Source organism: Hakea prostrata, chromosome 1 (genome assembly GCF_041222555.1).
Source record: "Hakea prostrata isolate BN-2017 chromosome 1, UWA_Hpros_2, whole genome shotgun sequence".
Classification (NCBI taxonomy): Eukaryota; Viridiplantae; Streptophyta; class Magnoliopsida; order Proteales; family Proteaceae; genus Hakea; species Hakea prostrata.
The window spans coordinates 77,519,013-77,538,697 of record NC_142600.1 but is presented as its reverse complement, the minus strand read 5'-3'; the positions used below and the strand labels follow the sequence as shown (position 1 = coordinate 77,538,697).

Sequence of the window (19,685 nt, the reverse complement as noted above, 5' to 3'; positions counted from 1 at the left end):
TATCTTTTAAAATCTAACATTAACCCTTCGATGTGAATATGTATCAGTCATCTATAAGAAAATAGTATTCATTCCCCTGTCAAGAAATGGACTGAATAAAATTCTTAAAAATGAAAAAACCGGTTTTGTCTCTGTCACATTCCGTTTTTTCATGGGTCGATTTGGTTCATTTCCAAACCGTAGAAGTTCGGTCTACGTAACTCCATCCAAAGGTAACAGTTACCGGTCCAATATGTAATGGTCTACATGATTTTGGTCCGAACGGTTGATATACCCCGTATGGTCTCTGAGTATTTACGACCGGTGGGCAACGGAGAGTTGTCAGTAACCCGTTGCCAACCCGTACTGGGTTTCTGACACCCAAGAAAATCCGATTTACAGTTCTTCTACCATCTCTTCCTCTTGAGAAGGGTTTCTCTGTATCGAGAACCTAATCAAAACGTACGTGTTTAATTGCATTACGACATCAGATCATCTCTTGCGAATTACGCCACGTGCTCTGTTCTCAGTCGACCTAGAAAAGGTCGGAAATAAATATTTTCTTAGAAAATAGGTGAAAAGAAGAGAACATCCAGTTAAAGACGCGAAAGCGTGGCAATAAATTGATGGGCGACGTGACTCATCAAAAAGTACCATTGTGGTCTACTTTGATTGGGCCACGTTTCAGAGGAATGAAACAAAAGCCTTGGGGATGGCACGCGTCAGGATCTAGGAAAGCCCAAACTTGAACTCATCTTTGGCGAAAAGGAAAACCACGGTGAGAAGGGAACCGTCTCACTCTCACATCAAGAGAATTGAAAATACAATAGACACGTGTCGACAATGTAACAGCTAGTAGTCGGTGAGGGGCAAGGTGGGGCAGTGCGGGCAGGTGACCGTAGAGATGGCTTTTGCCGCTGCTTCTACCAAGAAAAGAGAAAACCGACCACGTCGCCGTTTCTCGTACAAACTCGAAGCAGTACCCTCATTCTTTTCTTTTCTTTTTCGTTCATTTTATTACTATTGTTATCGGGATTGATATTCTGTTCTTCCAGGTTTGTTTTGGTGTTTTATAAGTGCGTTAATGCCGCCTCGTGCGGCAGGGATTCACCGGGAAATGATGAATGACGACGGGTCTCCGGCGAAATTCATGGAGGCTCCACGCCGGCGGATGGTTGCGCGGAGGTCTCCTGTGATCGCAGTTCCCACGGAATCATTATCGTTAAGGAATACCGAGAATATTCTTCCACAGCGTCGGGAGAAGAGGCGTGATAGCTTCCTACGGCCAGACGATAGCAAGCGGATTAGGAACCACTTTCGATCATCGTCATCAAGCTCTTCGTCGTCGTCATCTCAATCTTATTCAAGCGAAGAAGCAGAAGTTTCGGAACCGCTGCCATCGACCGCAACGGAGAAGTTTTTGGCAGTCGATCTGGTTCCGTTTTTCGGTTCGATATCTGTTTCAGGACGATGCCGTGAAATGGAAGACGCCGTATCCTTACAACCGGACTTTTGCCGACCGGAATTATCTGGCCGCCGACCGCTTCATTTTTTCGCTGTATACGATGGACATGGCGGTTCACACGTAAATTCTCTACTTCGTAACTGTGTGTATGGTGTGTGCGTGTGTTCTTTGTATTTTTGTTTCTACTTCGTTCTCACTCTTCACTTTTCCATCTTTTTCCACTGCGAAAAATACTTATCAGTAACTAGGACGTACTGAGTTGAAACTTCTGCTAATCATTATGTTTTTGGAAGCTTTAATGGTTGGATGAATGTGATAATCGTGTAGGTAGCAACACTTTGTCAAGAAATGATGCATGTGTTCTTAAAGGAGGAGTTGATGTGTGTAGCGTCGAGGACCGGCAAGGGCACCATTACGGCGGCACAAAATCGTTCTGCGGAAGTGTCGCTGGAGGAGAGGTGGAAGGCAGTGATGTGGAGGTGCTTCGAGCGGATGGATGAAGTGGCGCTCAGCTCATGTGCTTGCGGCGGCGCAACTACCCCATGTAACTGCGAGCAGGCCGGGTTGACGTCGGATGTTGTTGGCTCCACAGCCGTCGTCGGTCTTCTCACCATCGATACCATTCTCGTCGCCAACTGCGGTGACTCGCGCGCTGTTCTCAGCCGCGGCGGAAGGGCTTTCCCTCTCTCTACCGATCACAAGGTTCCTTCGCTCACCGTTAAGCTCTAATCAACTAACTAATACTAACTAACAAGTCCAGGAGTCGATTCTTAGGTAAACATGGTGAGAGGTAATAGTTTCGCAGAGCTTGGATTTTGCTCATGTGGAACGAAGATGAAACAACGAAGCAAGGATGCTCCATGGTCGATGACTCTGTCCATGGACGAGAGAGAAATACTCTGTGACCTTTTAGCTAGTACCTGCACGTGGCTCACATGCCGGATTAAGATAAAAATTCCCTGCGTGCATTATGTGATCTTGGCCATCTGATTGTGTACTGGAACTGTTTGCTAGTCACCTATCTAATTCTGTTCTTCTTTTGCGAGTACTCGGTAGTACTCTGTTCTTCCCTAATTTTTATTTTTATTTTTGTGACAGCCCGACAGGCCTGATGAACTAGCAAGAATTGAGGCAGCCGGTGGCCGCGTTATCTACCTTCGGGGAGCTCGAGTGCTTGGAATTCTTGCAATGTCCCGTGCTCTAGGTACTCCATCCTTTCTTCGCCTTCTTTCATGTACAATTAGAGACTTAATTAATTGATATGTTTTAAGAATCTGTTTCCAGTGCACCGTTCTGAGTTTTCTCTGGAATCCAGTAATGTGGCTTTGGATGCATGTATGCATAAACACTCAAGTCATAACCACTGGAAAAGGAGAATGAATAACCTGCTGCGTACCCATTTAGGTGTTTTGGTGGTGCTTAGGTGTGCAGCTGTTGCCTTGTCGCCTTATTGGGAGCTCGTATATATTCATATGCCATGTTTTGTCTGCTCTTCAATCCTGTTAACTCTTCAAAGGATATGTGTCATTCTTTCATTGCATCACTTAGTTGATCTTATAACAGGACCACTGACATTATCTTTGGATTAATACGGCGGTCCCAACACAATGGTGGGCTATGCTTGATGGTTAACACTATGAATGGTCAGTGGCATCCTACGTAATAGTAATTAGTTCCTCATTGATTTTTCTGGTGGACATTAGTTTCCCATTGATGGATCTTCAGCAATCTTTCATAAATGATTCTTATTAGGGGTAATGATATTTACATATTTGATTATTTCCAAAGTGATTTTTTTCCACTTGTTAGTGGCATTGCGACCCAGATCATCTATATCTCTGGTTGACCATTTTCACCTGTGTTATAGCCGTGTATAACCTTGATGTGAAGCATCCATCTGTTATGTCCCTAATCTCTCTAATTGTTTGACAGTTACATGACTTCATTTTTTAGTTAGTTTTCTTTGTGGTCATATCAATATTTCAGACTTGAGCATTCCAGTTATGTTTAATAATACAAAACGATTGTATATTATCTAAAAATCTAAAATATTTTAAAAGAAAATAGATGGCAGTCTAATATTGATACGAAAATACTGTTCATTATTTCTTACTGTCTTTTAATTATAGTACATGACAGTTTCTTGGATTGTTATGCATTTAATGCCAGTTATAAACTGCAGCACTTTATTTGAACACCCTGCAGTACTTGCTTGATCTTAATATTTTCTGCACTCAGTTCCTAATTGTTCTTGCTCCATGACCAAGTCATGTAAATTTATCAAGGACGGAGTAGCCTTTCTATGCCCTGTATGCATACCATATATCTATCTAAATCTTATTGTTTCTCATTCCTTAAATAGAGTGGTTATTGCTTTTCATTTTTAATTCTACTACAATTTTTCCTTTACTTTTATTCCCTCTTTCTAATTAGGAGTTCAGATAGAAATCCATTTTTTACCCTTACTTTTGGAATGTGGAGGAAAACTTTTGTCGGGATAATATCTATATCAGGTTCCAATTTGGCCCTTTAGATGAGCTAGGTCCCGGGTTTCCAATTGGAGCATCATCTGTGATAGATTGATGCAACTGACGTACCACCCTAAAGTGAGATCACCTTGGATAATGAATTTGCTTCCCCCTTTCAAATGTCGCAGCACACAATATGCCCTTTTTGGAGACTTGACAATTTCTTCTGCTCAATGAAGATTTCAGTGTCCAACTTGTACAGACACGAGACTGCAGCTCCTATTCTGATGGTGGCTAATTTTTCATTCCATTGACAGAATCCATGTGCTTATAAAACTAGTTGCTCTGCTTTGTTCTCTCATGGTGCATTCCTCTTCCTGCTGAGCTTCCCTTTTCTCATTTTATGCATCCTTGCCTTAGGCTCTACTCTCTTGACTGCAGTGCGACACGTCTTATTTCTTGAAATAAAAATGTGAATTTGAAAGTAAAAGAAGAAAAAAGTTTTAATCCCAAAACCATGTTTAAAGTAAAAGAAGAAGAAAGTTTTAATCCTAAAACCATGTTTATCTTTGTACAGAATAAAGATTTCTTACATGATAATCAAAGTTGTAATTTGTAAATGCAGCTAGTGAGAATATGAACCAAAACATGTTGGACTTGTGACTGGATACCTATCTCAAATTTTGGGTTGGATATCAGCTCGGTGTCCAGCACAGACGCAAAATATCCAATTTTACTCCGTCCTTATTTGACAGGGAAGTATAAAATACCTAAAGATCTGTCAGGCTCAACCCGACCAGACGATCAACTTAAATGACATTTTAAAATAACACCAGCCAATTTCATGTGCTTCTTTTTGCAACTTCCCTTCATTTTGACCAGCTGAAAACACTCCAAACTTTCCACCATGGAGGATCTGATATGTTGTTCCTGTTGCATGGAAAGAAGTCTTAGGAATCAAGAGGCTTGAGAGACCTTGATGAGACTTCATCCATAAATGGTACTAGAACAGCGTAAAAATGGGAGTGCACAGGTGCATGCTCTTGCGTTTCTGATTTCTTAAACTGTGACATCCATGTCTAACTATGGTTTTGAACTCATATTGGACCATCTACAAGATATTCACACCATCTCGAAATAGCTTTTTCAATTCGTAGATGAGTTGCCATCATACCTACTCTGTTGTATTCCACTTCATTCGCAGAAGAGATCGTATAGAGTCTACCTGGGCATTACCCACCAAAAAAACTTCTCCTCTGGTCCCTAATGATCAAAACCCTGTTCAAAAATCTCTTTCTGGTGTGACCCACTGATGAGTTTAGTGCCAACCACCTGGACCTGGGCATCAACCTAGAGTGGATTCTGGGTTGGTTGCTTCGACTTTATTATGAGGTTCAACCATGACATATGAGACAAAGTACTAAATCAGCTGAACTCAGCCTTATCACAGCAAATCCTGCTACACAAGTCCTTACCATCCAACCAGCTCTATCAAAGTCTAGTTGTTACAAGGCCTAAGCTCGGCATGTTGTTCCTCACTTCTGCTCCCACACTGGTGGCAAGTAATGGCACCACAGTGAGAATATTCATGTCTGTTGACCAAATGATTAAGTGTTTGAGAATATCAATTGAATTCTTCTCAGAATCTGGTCCAAAAGGCAACCAAACAGTTTGGGCCTGATTTGTAGTTGGGAGTCCCAGTCCCAGTCCTAGAATAGCTTATCTCTCCTTATAGACTCCTTTAGGGTAGATAACTCTTTTTTTTTTTGGGGAGGGGATAGAACTTTTGGTAAGTACTTGACAGAAATACATGGTCATGTTATTGGTAATCTTTTAAAACTGATTTCTGGTTTACTTCATTACCTAGACAGGGCAATCCAAAAGTGGGAACTGATTTTCATATGATGTATATAGCAAGTTACAGGGATCCCTAGTGTTCCATGGGTCTTTCCTTGTAAGTCGTTATCAAGGATCTAGTATTGATTCAATGAAAATCTCCAAAAAGTTATTCTAAAAGTGGGAACTGATTTTCATATGATGTATATGGCAAGTTACAGGGATCCCTAGTGTTCCATGGGTCTTTCCTCGTAAGTAGTTATCAAGGATCTACTATTGATTCACTGTCAATCTCCAAAAAGTTATACACTTCTACTTATTGTGTTCAAGAAAACAGTGTTCACATTGTTTGTTGGTTAGTAGTTAATTGAAATCAGTCCCTCGGGGAACAATTAGTTCCTCGATATGAGCCCTAGTGGATTTTCTGAGATTCTAGCCACGATATGTGGGGAAGCATCTGTATGGGTATTTCTATATATTTAAATGCTAAACAAACGGGTGCCATAAACTTTCTTTTGTTAATTCATCCTCTAGTTGCTTATTTCTACCATGTGATTGAACCTTGTGGAGCTCCACAAGAAAAACATTGCTCTTGATGAAAAATTAGAGAACTTTTTAATGATACTATTTAGTGATTTTTACGTTTCCACTCATGACAATGGGGCAAGAAGAAGTGGTAGTTGGTATACTGCTTGAGGGCCAAATTTAACTGAACGTCCTCATTCATGTGCAAGTTTGAGTTAAATAGCTACTGAAATCTGTCAAAATGAACAAAAGTAAAATGCTACTAACCACATATCTGTGGAAGGTTTTCGATAATTGAAAATACAAGGGGAAAGCTGCACTTGATGGTGAACCTTATCATTGAAATGAGGCTTCACATTTTATTGCAATGTGTCCTTTCCCATCAAATGGTATGGATTGGCCTACTGGAATGTTACATGGTGGAATTTTGGGGTTGCAGAGCCGCCTTTGCTATTTGTAGCTTACATTGTTTATTTTATTTTAAATTTTGAAGCCATATTGTTCAATTTAACCTGTGTTGAGTCTGTGAAGTTCCAGTCAAGGGATTATAGTTCAAATATTTATTTATTTCCATGTTAACTAGATTCAGAAAATGAAACCTTGGCTGGAGGTCCAAACTATTATCCAAGAGAGGAGTCCGGGGATAAGTGATGTGATCTTGTGATGATATGACCTCCATGATATTGTGAGTCAAGTCATGGATCCTGGTAGTTATGTATAAAGACCAAAATGCAGTCTTATGATCAATAACTGTGATTTCATATGAATTTCAGACATGATATTACTAAAACACCGCTGCTACATGTTGTTTGCCAAATTTGTCTGTTATTCTTTTCTGATAGCCATGTATGAAGATTGAAAAGCAGTGGCATGATCAAGAACTGATTTCATATGAATTTTAGACATGATAACACTAAAACAGGGCTGCTTCATTTGTTCTACTCATTTGCCTAATGTTCATATTGACATTGTATATTTTAATACTATATTTTTATATGGATGATGCACACGCCTTTGATGTGGCAGTTTTCCAACAGGTGATTGGTTCCTGCTTTGGCAATCATAACCTGCTCCAGAGCAAAAATCTTCATTGGATTTTTACTTTGAAACTGAAGTACACCAGATCTTTTGCCATGTGCTGAATTGTTAACTGTGTTATAGATTGATGTGAATTTCGTGAATTCATCAGTGGGATCTATCAGGTCTAACTTTTATTACTCGAGTTTATTAGGGAAATGAAAATAAGATTCAAAGGATGGACCAAAAAGTCTCTCATGCTAGAACCAAGGAAAATTGTATGAACTAGGGACTAGGGAGACATGTTTGCAAATTTACGAGAAAACTATTCCAAATATTGAATCTTAAGCTCACTCGTTTTTGGCTTTTCAGATCATCTGCCACATATTTGCCCAGCTCAAATCAATCTAATGTTAATTGGGTGATTGATTCTTAATGCTTTTCAGACTCGGTTCAAAACCCAAATGTGTTATCCATATTGAGTTTTATTTATAATTGAGACTATGCAATAATTGTGAAAACATGAATTGTGTCTTGCTGTGTGCTCTTCACCATCTGTTTTAATTTTATATCTTGTGACTGATACTAGTAGCTGTTTTGCTCCTATCATTTAAATACAGCTTTATAAATAACAGTATTGCATGTGAATTTTAGCATAAGAATAATATTCAAATACATCTGACAGGACCATTACTCAGCACTGGTACCTTTTCTGCAGGTTATTGGGAGGGTTGAGCTTAAGAGGAAATCCTAACCTTTGACATTTTGCCACTCTTAATAGTTGAGGCTGGGCATTTGTTGTCAAACATGTGTACTTACATTTTTTTTTTTAAAAGCAAAATAATCCTCACACTCTACTGCACGCTATATATCAAGAGGGCCTAAGCTTTGCCCTTGCCCATCTTGAACTTTAGCCCAACCTGGGACCCAACATGAGATCTGAGAATGGTGTGCTCTGCCAAGAATGAAGTTTAGCATTGAATTGGACAAACCTTACTTGAAGTCAGCCAAAAACCAATACATTCAGGTTCTTTGGTGGAAAAATAAATTCAAATTTGAGTTTAACAACATTAGTGCCTCAGAGGATCACCCCAGATTTAATTTAGTCTAAGGATCTTGTATAAGTTAAACATAAAGGTTGTAGTTTGTTGTGCTACATAAGATGAGAAGTGTTCTTTTATAACATATCCCCATGCGTAACAAAACATAAGGGAAGTCTTAGCATCTTTGGAAAACTCTTTCTATTTATATGAGGAAATTAACCTTCGTAATAACTTTTCTGGTTTTATGCAGTGAAGAAATTAATGACCTTTCATTAAAATAGATAACTTAAAAGATGAGGGTGTAGATATAAAGACTTTCCTGCTGTCCAAATGTACTGTCAACACATTCTACTTATTTTGCACTGATAGCTGGTGATTGCTTCTCGATCTAATGTGCCACCTATTCATTTCATCTTTCCCCTTCTAGTTTCTACTTTGCTTAGGTACATTAAAGGTGTTCGCCATTGATGTTAATTCCAGTTTGGATGATTAATTGCTAACAGGGATTGGATTTGTTCCACACATTGCAAAACACGGCCTTTCTGGCTAGTGGGGCCAGTAAAGACTTCAGTTCTGCCCTCTTTGAGCAGTGATACGGAGCTTAATTATTAGATCTTCAAGTTTAACCATTTGCATTTAAATGGGAGGTTATCTATGTCAGAATAAGGGGGGCAGTGGTCTTATTTGGCTCATGTCTCAAGGTTGAACAACTCTTAAGGTTGTATGGACCAAATTCTTTTAAATTATTATATGGCTTGCTTACGACTGCATGTGATAGTTGAGGCTTTTTTACACTGACAGTGCTGCTATTCTCTGTATTATGTTTCAGTTCCAGCCACTAATTATTTGGACTTGTCAGGTTCTGGGTGCAGGGTTTTAAGGTTTTGCTCTTTTATCTGTTTCTTTAACAGCTTTCATCATTTGCTTCTATTCAGTTACTATGAAAGTTTTCCTGTATAATCCAAAGGAATGTGGTGGGTTTTCTTCTCTTATCTTTTTTTCACGTTGATCTCTTGTCTTTGCTATTGAGATGATGTTTTATTTAAAAGATCTTATAGATTCAGAATGTTTGTATCTATGAATTTCCCTTGTAAGGTAGTTTAGTCTACTACATTGATGAACTCACAAGTTGGTGGTGGGACATCTTCCAGGTCTAGAAAAATATTACTCTTATATCTTTTTTAACTTTGATCTCTTGTCTTTGCTATTGAGATGATGTTTTGTTTAAAAGATCTTATAGACTCAGAATGTTTGTTATTCTATGAATTTCCGTTATAAGGTTGTTTAGTCTACTACATTGATGAACTCACAACTTGGTTGTGGGAGATTTTCCAGGTTTAGAAAGATATTTGAAAACTCTAAAAGATATACCTTTATGTTCGTCTGAGCTGCTTATCCTATCATGTAGATAAACTCATTTCTAATCAATAGCTTCTTCTTTGTTATAGGAACCATTGCCATAGTCAATTATTTTGTTGCATGTGCGATACTATATGTTTTTGAGATTCTTTGGAAGCAAATGACATTTGTATTTAAGATGTGATAATACTGTTCATGTTAATTTTTTATGGGCAACGCTTGTGCACTAGGTAAGGATGTAACCAATTAAAATTGAGTTTCAATCATCTTCAGATTACACACAGTAGATTATTCTCCACTCAAATCATTGACAGAGCTAAGAATATCTGATTCGATTCTTTTGTCAATGCACATGGAATGATGAAGGGTGTTCAGTAATTTTGGAAGCTATTTCATATTGTAGGAATGCGGCAGCAATTGCTCTTGTCAGGTTGTGTTTCCATGATGGTCGGAAGGATCTATGATAAGATCATTACTAACTGGACAATTCATTAGAGACTGATTTGAATTGGATATCTCAGACTTCATATTAGATTTGACTGCATGAAACACTTAAATAAGATGAAAACTTTGATTATGATTATGCAGCAATTGTTTTGGCTCTTCTACTCTGATATGCATTTTCAAATAGGGGACAAGTATCTGAAGCCGATGGTAATATCAGAACCCGAGTTGACAATAACAAGAAGGACATCTGAAGATGAGTGCTTGATCCTTGCAAGTGATGGCTTGTGGGATGTCCTCTCAAATGATTTGGCTTGTGAAGTGGCTCGCAGGTGCCTCCGTGAGGAAGGCAGCTCCTCTACTACGGCTGGAGTCCACAATGTGGAGGCTTCAGAAGAAGATAACAAGACAGAACAGATGAACCAGTCAAGATGCTCTCTTGCAGCTGCGTTACTCACTCGCCTTGCACTGGGACGGAGAAGCTCGGACAACATCAGTGTCATTGTCATTGATTTAAAACGAGGTTGACAAAAAGAGTACCTGAAATATGTACAGGCTTTAAAACTATACCAGGGGGAGAGATCGGGTTGGGGTGTTGAAAGTTTGAAACCCCCCTGATGGAGTGGAGGTGATTTTGTCTCAAGCTTTGCTGTTTAGTGGATCCCCATTCAAGAATTAAGATAACTGGGTTTGGTTTGTTAATGGTTGGAGGAATTTCATGCAACTCAAAACATAGTTTCTAGCCGTTGCCATCAGTGTTGCTGCTGATGCGTGCTAGCTTGGGAACTGAAACTATCAGTGGGAGGAAGGCTTTGTGCATCTAAGATAGGGAAGTGAAAGCTTCAGCAGAAAGGTATTGTGGTTGTGAATCAGTGGAAGATGGCATAGGATCCTGTCTTTTTTCGTGGGGTTTAAACATGGGGTTTATTTATGAGTAGGTGTGGAAGCTCTTACAGAAAGAAAAAAAATTGTCAATATGAAATGATGTAACATGGGTTGGTGATGTTTTTCTTAACAAATAGTTAAATTTGCCCTCGTCAACAAAGAACATGCTCTGCAGTAGGAAAGAAAAAAATTTCGTGGGGTTTAAACATGGGTATATTTCTTAAAAAAATTTCTAATTTTCTCTCTTCTCTTTTGTTGAGGCTTAATATTAGAGGGAGTTGTTAGATCCAATTCTGGGTTGGGAATTATTCAATGTGTTTGGGAATTTTATCTCTTCTCTTAGACGGCTCAGATTAAAGCTGAATAATAGCTGAATAATCTATTGGTTAATGGGAGTGCCTGTCCCTGGTCCCACTAATTCGCGAGTTCAACCTATTTGTTTCAATGGAGTCGAACCTAGACTCAAACTCCGATTTTTCATGATTCTGAGTCCTACATATACTCTGCCTCTTCAACCAAAAAAAGAAAAATACATATACTCTGCCTCGTATGAGTTTACGGAGCTGAGTTCTCTCTTTCCACCCGGATTCAGTTACAGAGTGTTCACTTTTGTTGGCTGGATGCCTGGATTCGTTAGATCCTAGAGAGAGCAGCATCGAATTACAGAGCGTTTACCTTAAGCTCATACAGGTGAGTTTCTTTCCTTCTTCTTCTTCTTGTTTTTTCTTTTTCCTTCCAAGAACCAATTAGGGTTCCTTTCGTTTTCTGAACCAATTTGCACAGGACAAGGGAAGGCATGGGGAGCTGGTCTGAACTTTATGTTTGACTTGCTACAATCGAAGATCTTGTTCGTTTTAAAGCGGTTTGCCAGGGATGGCGATCAGCTCCAATAAAGAAGCGGCGACAACTCTCTCCTTGTCTGATGCTTGCAGACGAGGAAAACGACTTTGGCTTTTATAGTCCTTCAACTCAGAAGGTTTACCACTTAAACTTGCCAGAGGTCGGTAGGGATAGCAATAGCAAGTGGTGGTTCTCGGGTGGTTGTTTGATAACTCATGGGTTCGGTAGAGAGATTCGCGTTGTAAACCCCTTTTCTCACGAGCAATTTCGGTTTCCTCCTCTACCACGTACAAGAATAGAACATGAATCAATTTTTCCAGGAATTTCACCATGGAGATTTATCTCCCAGTTCTACATACGCAAAGTAATATTATCCTCAAGCCCTACAACAACCACCCTTGAAGATGATGAAGAAAAATGTGTGGTTATGGTGATGACCAACACACCCAAAGTACTAATCTTTCTCGAGAATGGGTGATGAACTTATTGTAAATGATTGAGGGATCTACACGCACACCAGAACTGTTGTTGTAATCATAATACTCCTTCAGAGCGTACATGAAGTACTTTCTTTAAGGTATTTAGACATCCCAAATTGTGCAATACAGATTCTAAAAGTGCTTAAACATTTGATCTTCACCCCAAGATCAGTCAGCCCAAACCTTTAAGTTGCACCCTGGAAAGGTTTACTAAAGTATAATTAGGTTGCGTTCACTGTAAGTTGCACCCCAGAAAGGTTTACTCAAGGTATAATTAGGTTACGAATTCTGTGTTTCAAGAATGAGCATGAAATTTTATTTATCCATGTGGAAGAAGTCGGACGAACGGGCAGAATGCCGGGGGGATAGGGGGGAGACCGCTAATGATGCTCCAGGTTTACAATAAAAAGTACTTTCTGACCTAATGCTTCGCCGTTAAGGAAAGAGTCACTAAGGCGTGTGTCGTAAGGAGGAGTACTTAACATTTGATCTTCACCCCAAGATCAATCAGCCCAAACCTTTAAGTTGCACCCCAGAAAGGTTTACTCAAGGTATAATTAGGTTACGTTCACTGTAAGTTGTACCCCAGCAGAAAGGTTTACTCAAGGTATAATTAGGTTACGTTCACTGTAAGTTGCACCCCAGAAGGGGATGGGGGGAGACCGCTAATGATGCTCCAAGTTTACAATAAAAAGTACTTTCTGTCCTAATGCTTCGTCGTTAAGGAAAGAGTCACTAAGGCGTGTGTCGTAAGGAGGAGTGCTTAACATTTGATCTTCACCCCAAGATCAGTCAGCCCAAACCTTTAAGTTGCACCCCAGAGAAAGGTTTACTCAAGGTATAATTAGGTTACGTTCACTGTAAGTAGCACCCCAGAAAGGTTTACCCAAGGTATAATTAGGTTACGTTCGCCATCATTAACGGGGGGGGGGGGTTCCGAGAGAGTTCAAGTATCACCCCAGAAAGGTTTACCCAAGGTATAATTAGGTTACGTTCACTGCTTAACAGAATAACAGGGAGAGAGAGAAAGAGGAGGAGGAATTTGTGTTTCAAGAATGAGCATGAAATTTTGCAGAATAACAGGGAGAGAGAGAAAGAGGAGGAGGAATTTGTGTTTCAAGAATGAGCATGAAATTTTGTTTATATAGAGCCCCAAAGGCTGTGGGTGAAAAGGTAAGGCTGTAAGGGTACGCATCTCCACGTATTCGCCCACTTGGTATATATATGTGGGTGAAAGGGTAAGGTTGTGAGGGTACCTTTCAGCTCAACTCTCTTCAATAAGGTACCTCCAGCTGACCTCCCTACAGGAGAGTGCCACTCAAATGGCCTTCCAGATCAAGTCCCAAGTCATATAGATATATTAATAATACATGGGCTCTTACTATATATAAACCATATAATCAGATCCTCTCAACCCGATGTGGGACTAAATAAAACCATGGATAAAAGACAATTAAAATAAATATTTATATAAAGTTTTAAACAAATTTACAACAAGTTTGGACTGTAATAAGGATTTCCAAGGAGATTAGTGACGTTATCTACTTCAATGGTCAATTTTATGCTATTGCTTGTTCAGGGGAATTGTTCTTGATTGACATTTCTGGTCCTCAACCAAAGGCTATTGAACTCTCTAAACGAAGAGGAAGAGGGCTTGCGCGTTTGAATGAATTTTCGTATTATTATCTTGTGGAGTCAGCAGGAGAACTCTTTTGCCTTACAAGGCAACAACGGATATGCAATTATCAATATCATAAAACCGCTAGATTTGCTGTTTCAAAACTCAATTTTGACAATAGGGAGTGGACCCAGGTGAAGAGCTTGGACAATTGTGTAATGTTTGTGGGTTTTAGCATTTCCTTTGCTATCTTCCCTTCTAACAAGTTAGAATGCCGACCCAATTGTATCTACTTCACTGAGATCGAGATCAACAACCTTATTTCTGCCCATAAAAAAGACACAGGAGTATTTCTAGTGGATACTGGAGGAATTCAAGATTTCTTCGATGGCCCTGATGTAGCCCACTGGATTCAGCCTTCTCTGTAATGTTTGCATTGCAAATGGTTTGGAATTCAAATTCAAAACCACTATAATTAACTCTGTTCTTGTTCATATACTGCACACACATTGGCATGTCTCATTATTATAAATCAATTATTATAAATCAAAGTTAATAGGTAATACCTATTAATTAACTTGGATTCCGACATCTCAGTTTCCAATGTGAGACTATATAAAAAGCATTTTTCTAAAATAAATTGAGGAAAGTTTTCTGCACTTATAAATCCAATAAAATGAAACATCTATTATTTTATTATATTAAAAATAATACAATGCCTTTAAGTATTTAAAATTTCAAACATGGAGGGACTAAAATACCTCTCTAAGTTATACCTTTTAGTCATTTACAATATATATTTTTTCTTAAACCATATTAATTAATGCTTAATGCGCTTGAGGGTCCAACTGGAAATTACTGAAAAAAAGAAAAGAAAAGAATATTAGTGTATCATCCCAATTTGACATTAGGGTAATTAGAGAATCTGTGGAGATGGGAACAAAGAGAGAATACACAAAATACGCCCACGGCACAAAGTAGCTACCAATTTGGATAAGAGAAGTGATTTTTTTCTCACCAGAAATGCCAATGTTAGTTTAGATTTTTCAGTTGTTCAGAAAATGGAGAAACACAAAAGCTTATTGAATTCGATGCAACTTGTCTCCATAATCAACTGATCCAGTTTTAAAACCTTATGAAGTTGAATTCAATCCTTTTGACACTGTCGTCTTCCATCATTGAAGAGCATTTGTGCTTTAGGGTTGAATTCCAGTGGTTTTTAATGGAGTAAATGCTCGATGCTCCACCTGAGGTAAGAGCTGATTATACTACCAGAGATGAGAATTCCTTCACCCACCTAAGGATTGTGTAAGAGGATTATTTGGTAATAACACATCATATATAAGGGTAGTTTAGACCAAGGTATGCAATATTGGCGACATGTTGCCATGTCGATTGGTACCAACATGACAAGCCCCATTGAAGCAGGATTGGCCAAATATCGGCAATTTATCAATCACTGAGAAATTGGTGATATATCGTGAAAAACTCAAAATAGGGAAGATCCGGGAAGTTCAAATACAGGTGAGGAAGAAGGGGTAGTGTCTTCGAGGCCCCTATGATGAAGCCCACTGTCATTCACCCCACCAAAGGGAGTCTGCCTAAAGCCTAGTACATTAAAATCAATACAGATGCAAGCTTGAAGGGGGGGGGGGGTTCATCGGGGGTGGGCTTTGTTTTTAGGGCCCAAAATGGGCTTCTAGTGAGAGTAGTGTTTGATCCAACAAAATTTTCTTTTCTTTTTTTTTTAAAGTGTTTGGCATCTATTATCAGTTTTAATTTACCTACAAAATTCTTGTTATCATTTCTGGAGGTTTTTATTTTATTATTTTAAAATAAAAATTAAACTGATAATAGATGCCAAACAATTTAAAAATGATAAAAAAATTCTCATAATTGAGAATGATAATTGATACCAAAAAGAGCCTAAATTAAGGCATATTTTAATGGGTGTGTAGTACAAAATTACCTGTTCACTCGATTCACCTGCGTAATTTTATGTTTGAGGAGAAAATTGCAGCTTCTACCAAGATGGCAAGCTCTTAATAAGTATGCTCGTGCTTTCCCATTAAACGGTGGAAAAATGAAAGAACCCAAGAAGACAAGCAGCCATTGAGAGATAAAATAGCTTCTGATCCATAGAAGAAAAACTTGATGTGTTCTAGTTTCTGCAAATGTGGGAGAGTTCTAGACTGGGTATGGGAAAACCTGTTGGGGAAGGCAAACAGAACCACAGAAGAAAAACTTACTAACTATGCTCCAACTCCTTCTTTTCCCTTAATTTTCTATCTTAAAACCCTGTTTCTTTTCCCTCCATAATCAAGAAACCCAATATCTTCCAAATCAACCATCAAATCTGGCCACTCTTCAACCATAACATCCCCATCAAACCCTCCACCTTCAATCTCACTTTCAGCCGAAACCAACCTCCTAATCCCAATTGATCTTAGTTGTGGCTTGGAACCCTTCTAGAAATCCTAAAATTAAGATTTTCCATAAATTCAATTTCCACCATCCAGATTTGATTCACTTGGTGAGCATCTCCAGGTAATCAACACTATGTTCAATCCAAGTTTCATCCAAAGTAGTGTTGTTTAGTCCCCAAACCCTAACCCAAAATATCAAACTATTCTCTTGAACTTGTTGAACCGACATTAAACTCTTAAAACCCGATCTACCTCCCCATACATCCATTCCAACCCGTCAATCACATCCATAGTAAGTTTAGGTACAACAATAGTTCGGGTAAGGATACAAACGACCGTTAATCATCACAAAGTAACATTACGTTTCCAATAATCTAGCCAATGAATTGTTCACGATAATTGTACTCTACATGATTAATATGTGTTTTCATACGAAGTATGAGAGCAAAAATATGGGGGGAGGAAGGGGTTTGTCTTAGTAAAAATCAATACAAGATGATTTTGTGCAATTAGATTCAAAAATTTTAAGCCTCTTTGAATAAAAATTTAATTTGAAATCATTTTTCATTCTTTTGGATTTCTATATCTAAAATAAACTAAACATATATATAGAAACCATTTGTCATATAACTCACTAAATCCACAAAACATTGTTTAAAACAATAAATCATAAATATCTTTGTCATTAAACCCTTTAAATCCAAAAAAAAAAAATCATGTTATTGCAATGAAAACAAATTAATTGTCTATGTTAGATTGTGTCTGCGTCTCGAAATCATATGTAAATTAATTGTTTTCCAAGTCATTTGAGCACTGTGACTAGTGAGCGAAGAAGAAATAGGAAGACAAAAGTAAAACAAAGGGACCTAGGGTGAGTGAATTTACATTGCGATTTCTCAAGATCCTTTTGGCTTTTCATTTTTATTAATTACACTATTTATTTATTAAAATTTTGTGCTAAGTAGGGTTCTGTATTTTTTTCTTTAATAAAGCGTAAAATGTATTAATATGCCAATTATATGTAAATCAATATCAATCGATTTCTGAGTTAGCTACGAGAACATTTGCATGCTTAATACACAACAAAAATCATTTTTTCAATTATACGTTTATAAGTGTATTAATATGGTGATTAATACATGTACTTACTAACTACAGATCACATCCATAGAATTACAGGTATCCAGTTCAAACCCAATTTGGGCCACACCATATAAGCCCCCGCATAGCTGAAATTACCCTAATCCTATATATTGGGCCTAGAGTAAAACCTGACCATGGTGAAAATTTCGGTCGAAGCCCAAGTTTCGACCTAGGCAAAACCTAAAATCTCTTGGTTTCGACCAAGATTTCAATCGAAACTTGGTATTTTTTTAATTTATTTTCACCCTAGGTTCCGGGCTTTATACAACATCCATTTCATCTGTTTTCTTGCCTATTACCAATTTGAAACATAATAAATACAATTGAACTAGTATTTTGCCAGAAAAAACTACTCAGATTGACAGTAAGCTTCCAGATTGGATTCTAAACTATTCCAAAAATACATAGAAAATTCTGAAATAATACTAGAACATGATATATCATGATTCAAGCATCGATCAATGCAAAAGAAACGAAAACCTAATGAATCCTAGGTTAGGTCTTTTCCGAAATCAATCCGAAAGGACACGGGTTAACTAGAATGAATGGGGATCCACTCTAGGGTAAAAATAAAAGATGAACTAGGTTGATGCAATAACTAGAATCCTTCTACTAGGTCTAATCAGTAAAGAAAATCAACGGCGAAAGAAAATTAGAAGAATGGAGATGAGTAGTAACCTTTGAGAAAATTAATCATTGCAAAGAATGCTTTTCAGAAGATCTCCACACTGCCTTTCACCTTCGCGGAGCACTCTCTGGCAAGTTCTGAAGTCCTCTAACGACTATGGATCATAATAACACATTTTAGAATGAAAACACATTAAGTAGGGCCTAAAAAGTCAAAATACCAATTTTTCCCTTTTCTCTCGGAGCCAGGCTGGTTGCCTTGGGCTACCAGGCCAATCGACTAACCCTTGGAACTTAGTTCCAGGAGCATAATTGTGAAATCCCTCACAACCCTAACTCGAAAATCTATGTTGTAGGTCTGAAGACCTGAAGTCACGATAGAAGACAGTTGTGGGCCCTCTCATTTGAACCCATTGGATTTGACTTAGAACCGATAGAGATTGATGATGAAGATCCTATTATGGAAACCCTGTCCAACTTTGGAAGAAGATGTAGCTTGATTGATGATGGAATTGGGAGATGTACTATGAGTACAGTGATGACACCCTTGGAAGGTTCTACACAATCAGGTAAGACTCTCCCTTAAGTTGGAAAAGGACCCATGAGGAGCTTGTGGCTTTCGGAGACCAAAAATCAGATTTTTGAACAAAAGGCATTGGTTGGTCGATTGCCTTGGTTGCCCCAAGCGACCAAGCTAGTCCTCGAGACAGATTTGGTATTTTTGGAAATTTGGGTTTCTAGAGCTCTATATATACAAACTTCGATATAATTCGAGCCACTTTTCCTCTAAGCTATTGGAGAACGTGAGAAGAACCCTAGAGCTCTCTCTTCAAGGCCAAGGAAGATCCCCAAGCATCCGTGAGAGTTTCCTCCATCTAATCTTCTTCTTCAAGGTTAGTATTCAATCTCATTCTCTATTGATCTATTCTCTCTTCTGTTCCCACCCATTATTGTGATTGTGAGAAGGGTCTTATACTACTGTAATGACCTATTCTTCTATCCTCATAATCTTAGAGTGAATCATCATTCACTCTATTCTTTCCGTGGACAACACGATGTGATTTTTTTTTTTTTTTTTATTAAACCTAGCATGATTTTTATGATCTTATTCTTACTTGAATGATTTGATTTCTAATCCATGCTAGATCTACTCTTAGGTTATTTGTTGACCATGATCTACTGTTTTTCTTATCTCTAGAGTGAATTTTCATTTACTTTAGTTTATCCATGAAAATCTGCGGATGGATCTATTGTAAGATTTGTTGGTTTTCTATTATGTTGACCATGTTAAATGCTTAGATCATGATAGATAGTCTCCCTATACTATTTCAGAATTTTTCTATTAACTTCGGAGTGTTTGAAACTCAAACAATGAGTTTCCGTTCAAAGTTTTGGTTTTCTGTCAATACACGGAATGCTTGGTCAACTATGGGCCCTGTGATAGCAAGGTTGCCCCATTTGATCCCTTTTCGTCTCTGATCCTTTAGGGGTTGTTCTTTATGTTTAATACTTGTTTGATCATGTTTTCTTT

At 38.3% G+C, this 19,685-nt stretch overlaps 1 protein-coding gene across 1 annotated transcript; it reads left to right on the top strand.

Annotated features, from left to right (window-relative positions):
• The first annotated feature begins 912 nt into the window (after positions 1-912).
• Positions 913-11,242, top strand: LOC149030241 (putative protein phosphatase 2C 75). Its single transcript, XM_089142540.1, has 4 exons — positions 913-1,564; positions 1,772-2,146; positions 2,543-2,648; positions 10,324-11,242. Exons 1-4 carry the CDS (start codon positions 1,064-1,066, stop codon positions 10,662-10,664), a joined length of 1,323 nt encoding a protein of 440 aa, XP_088998666.1. The 5' UTR covers positions 913-1,063; the 3' UTR covers positions 10,665-11,242.
• The last annotated feature ends 8,443 nt before the right edge of the window (positions 11,243-19,685 follow it).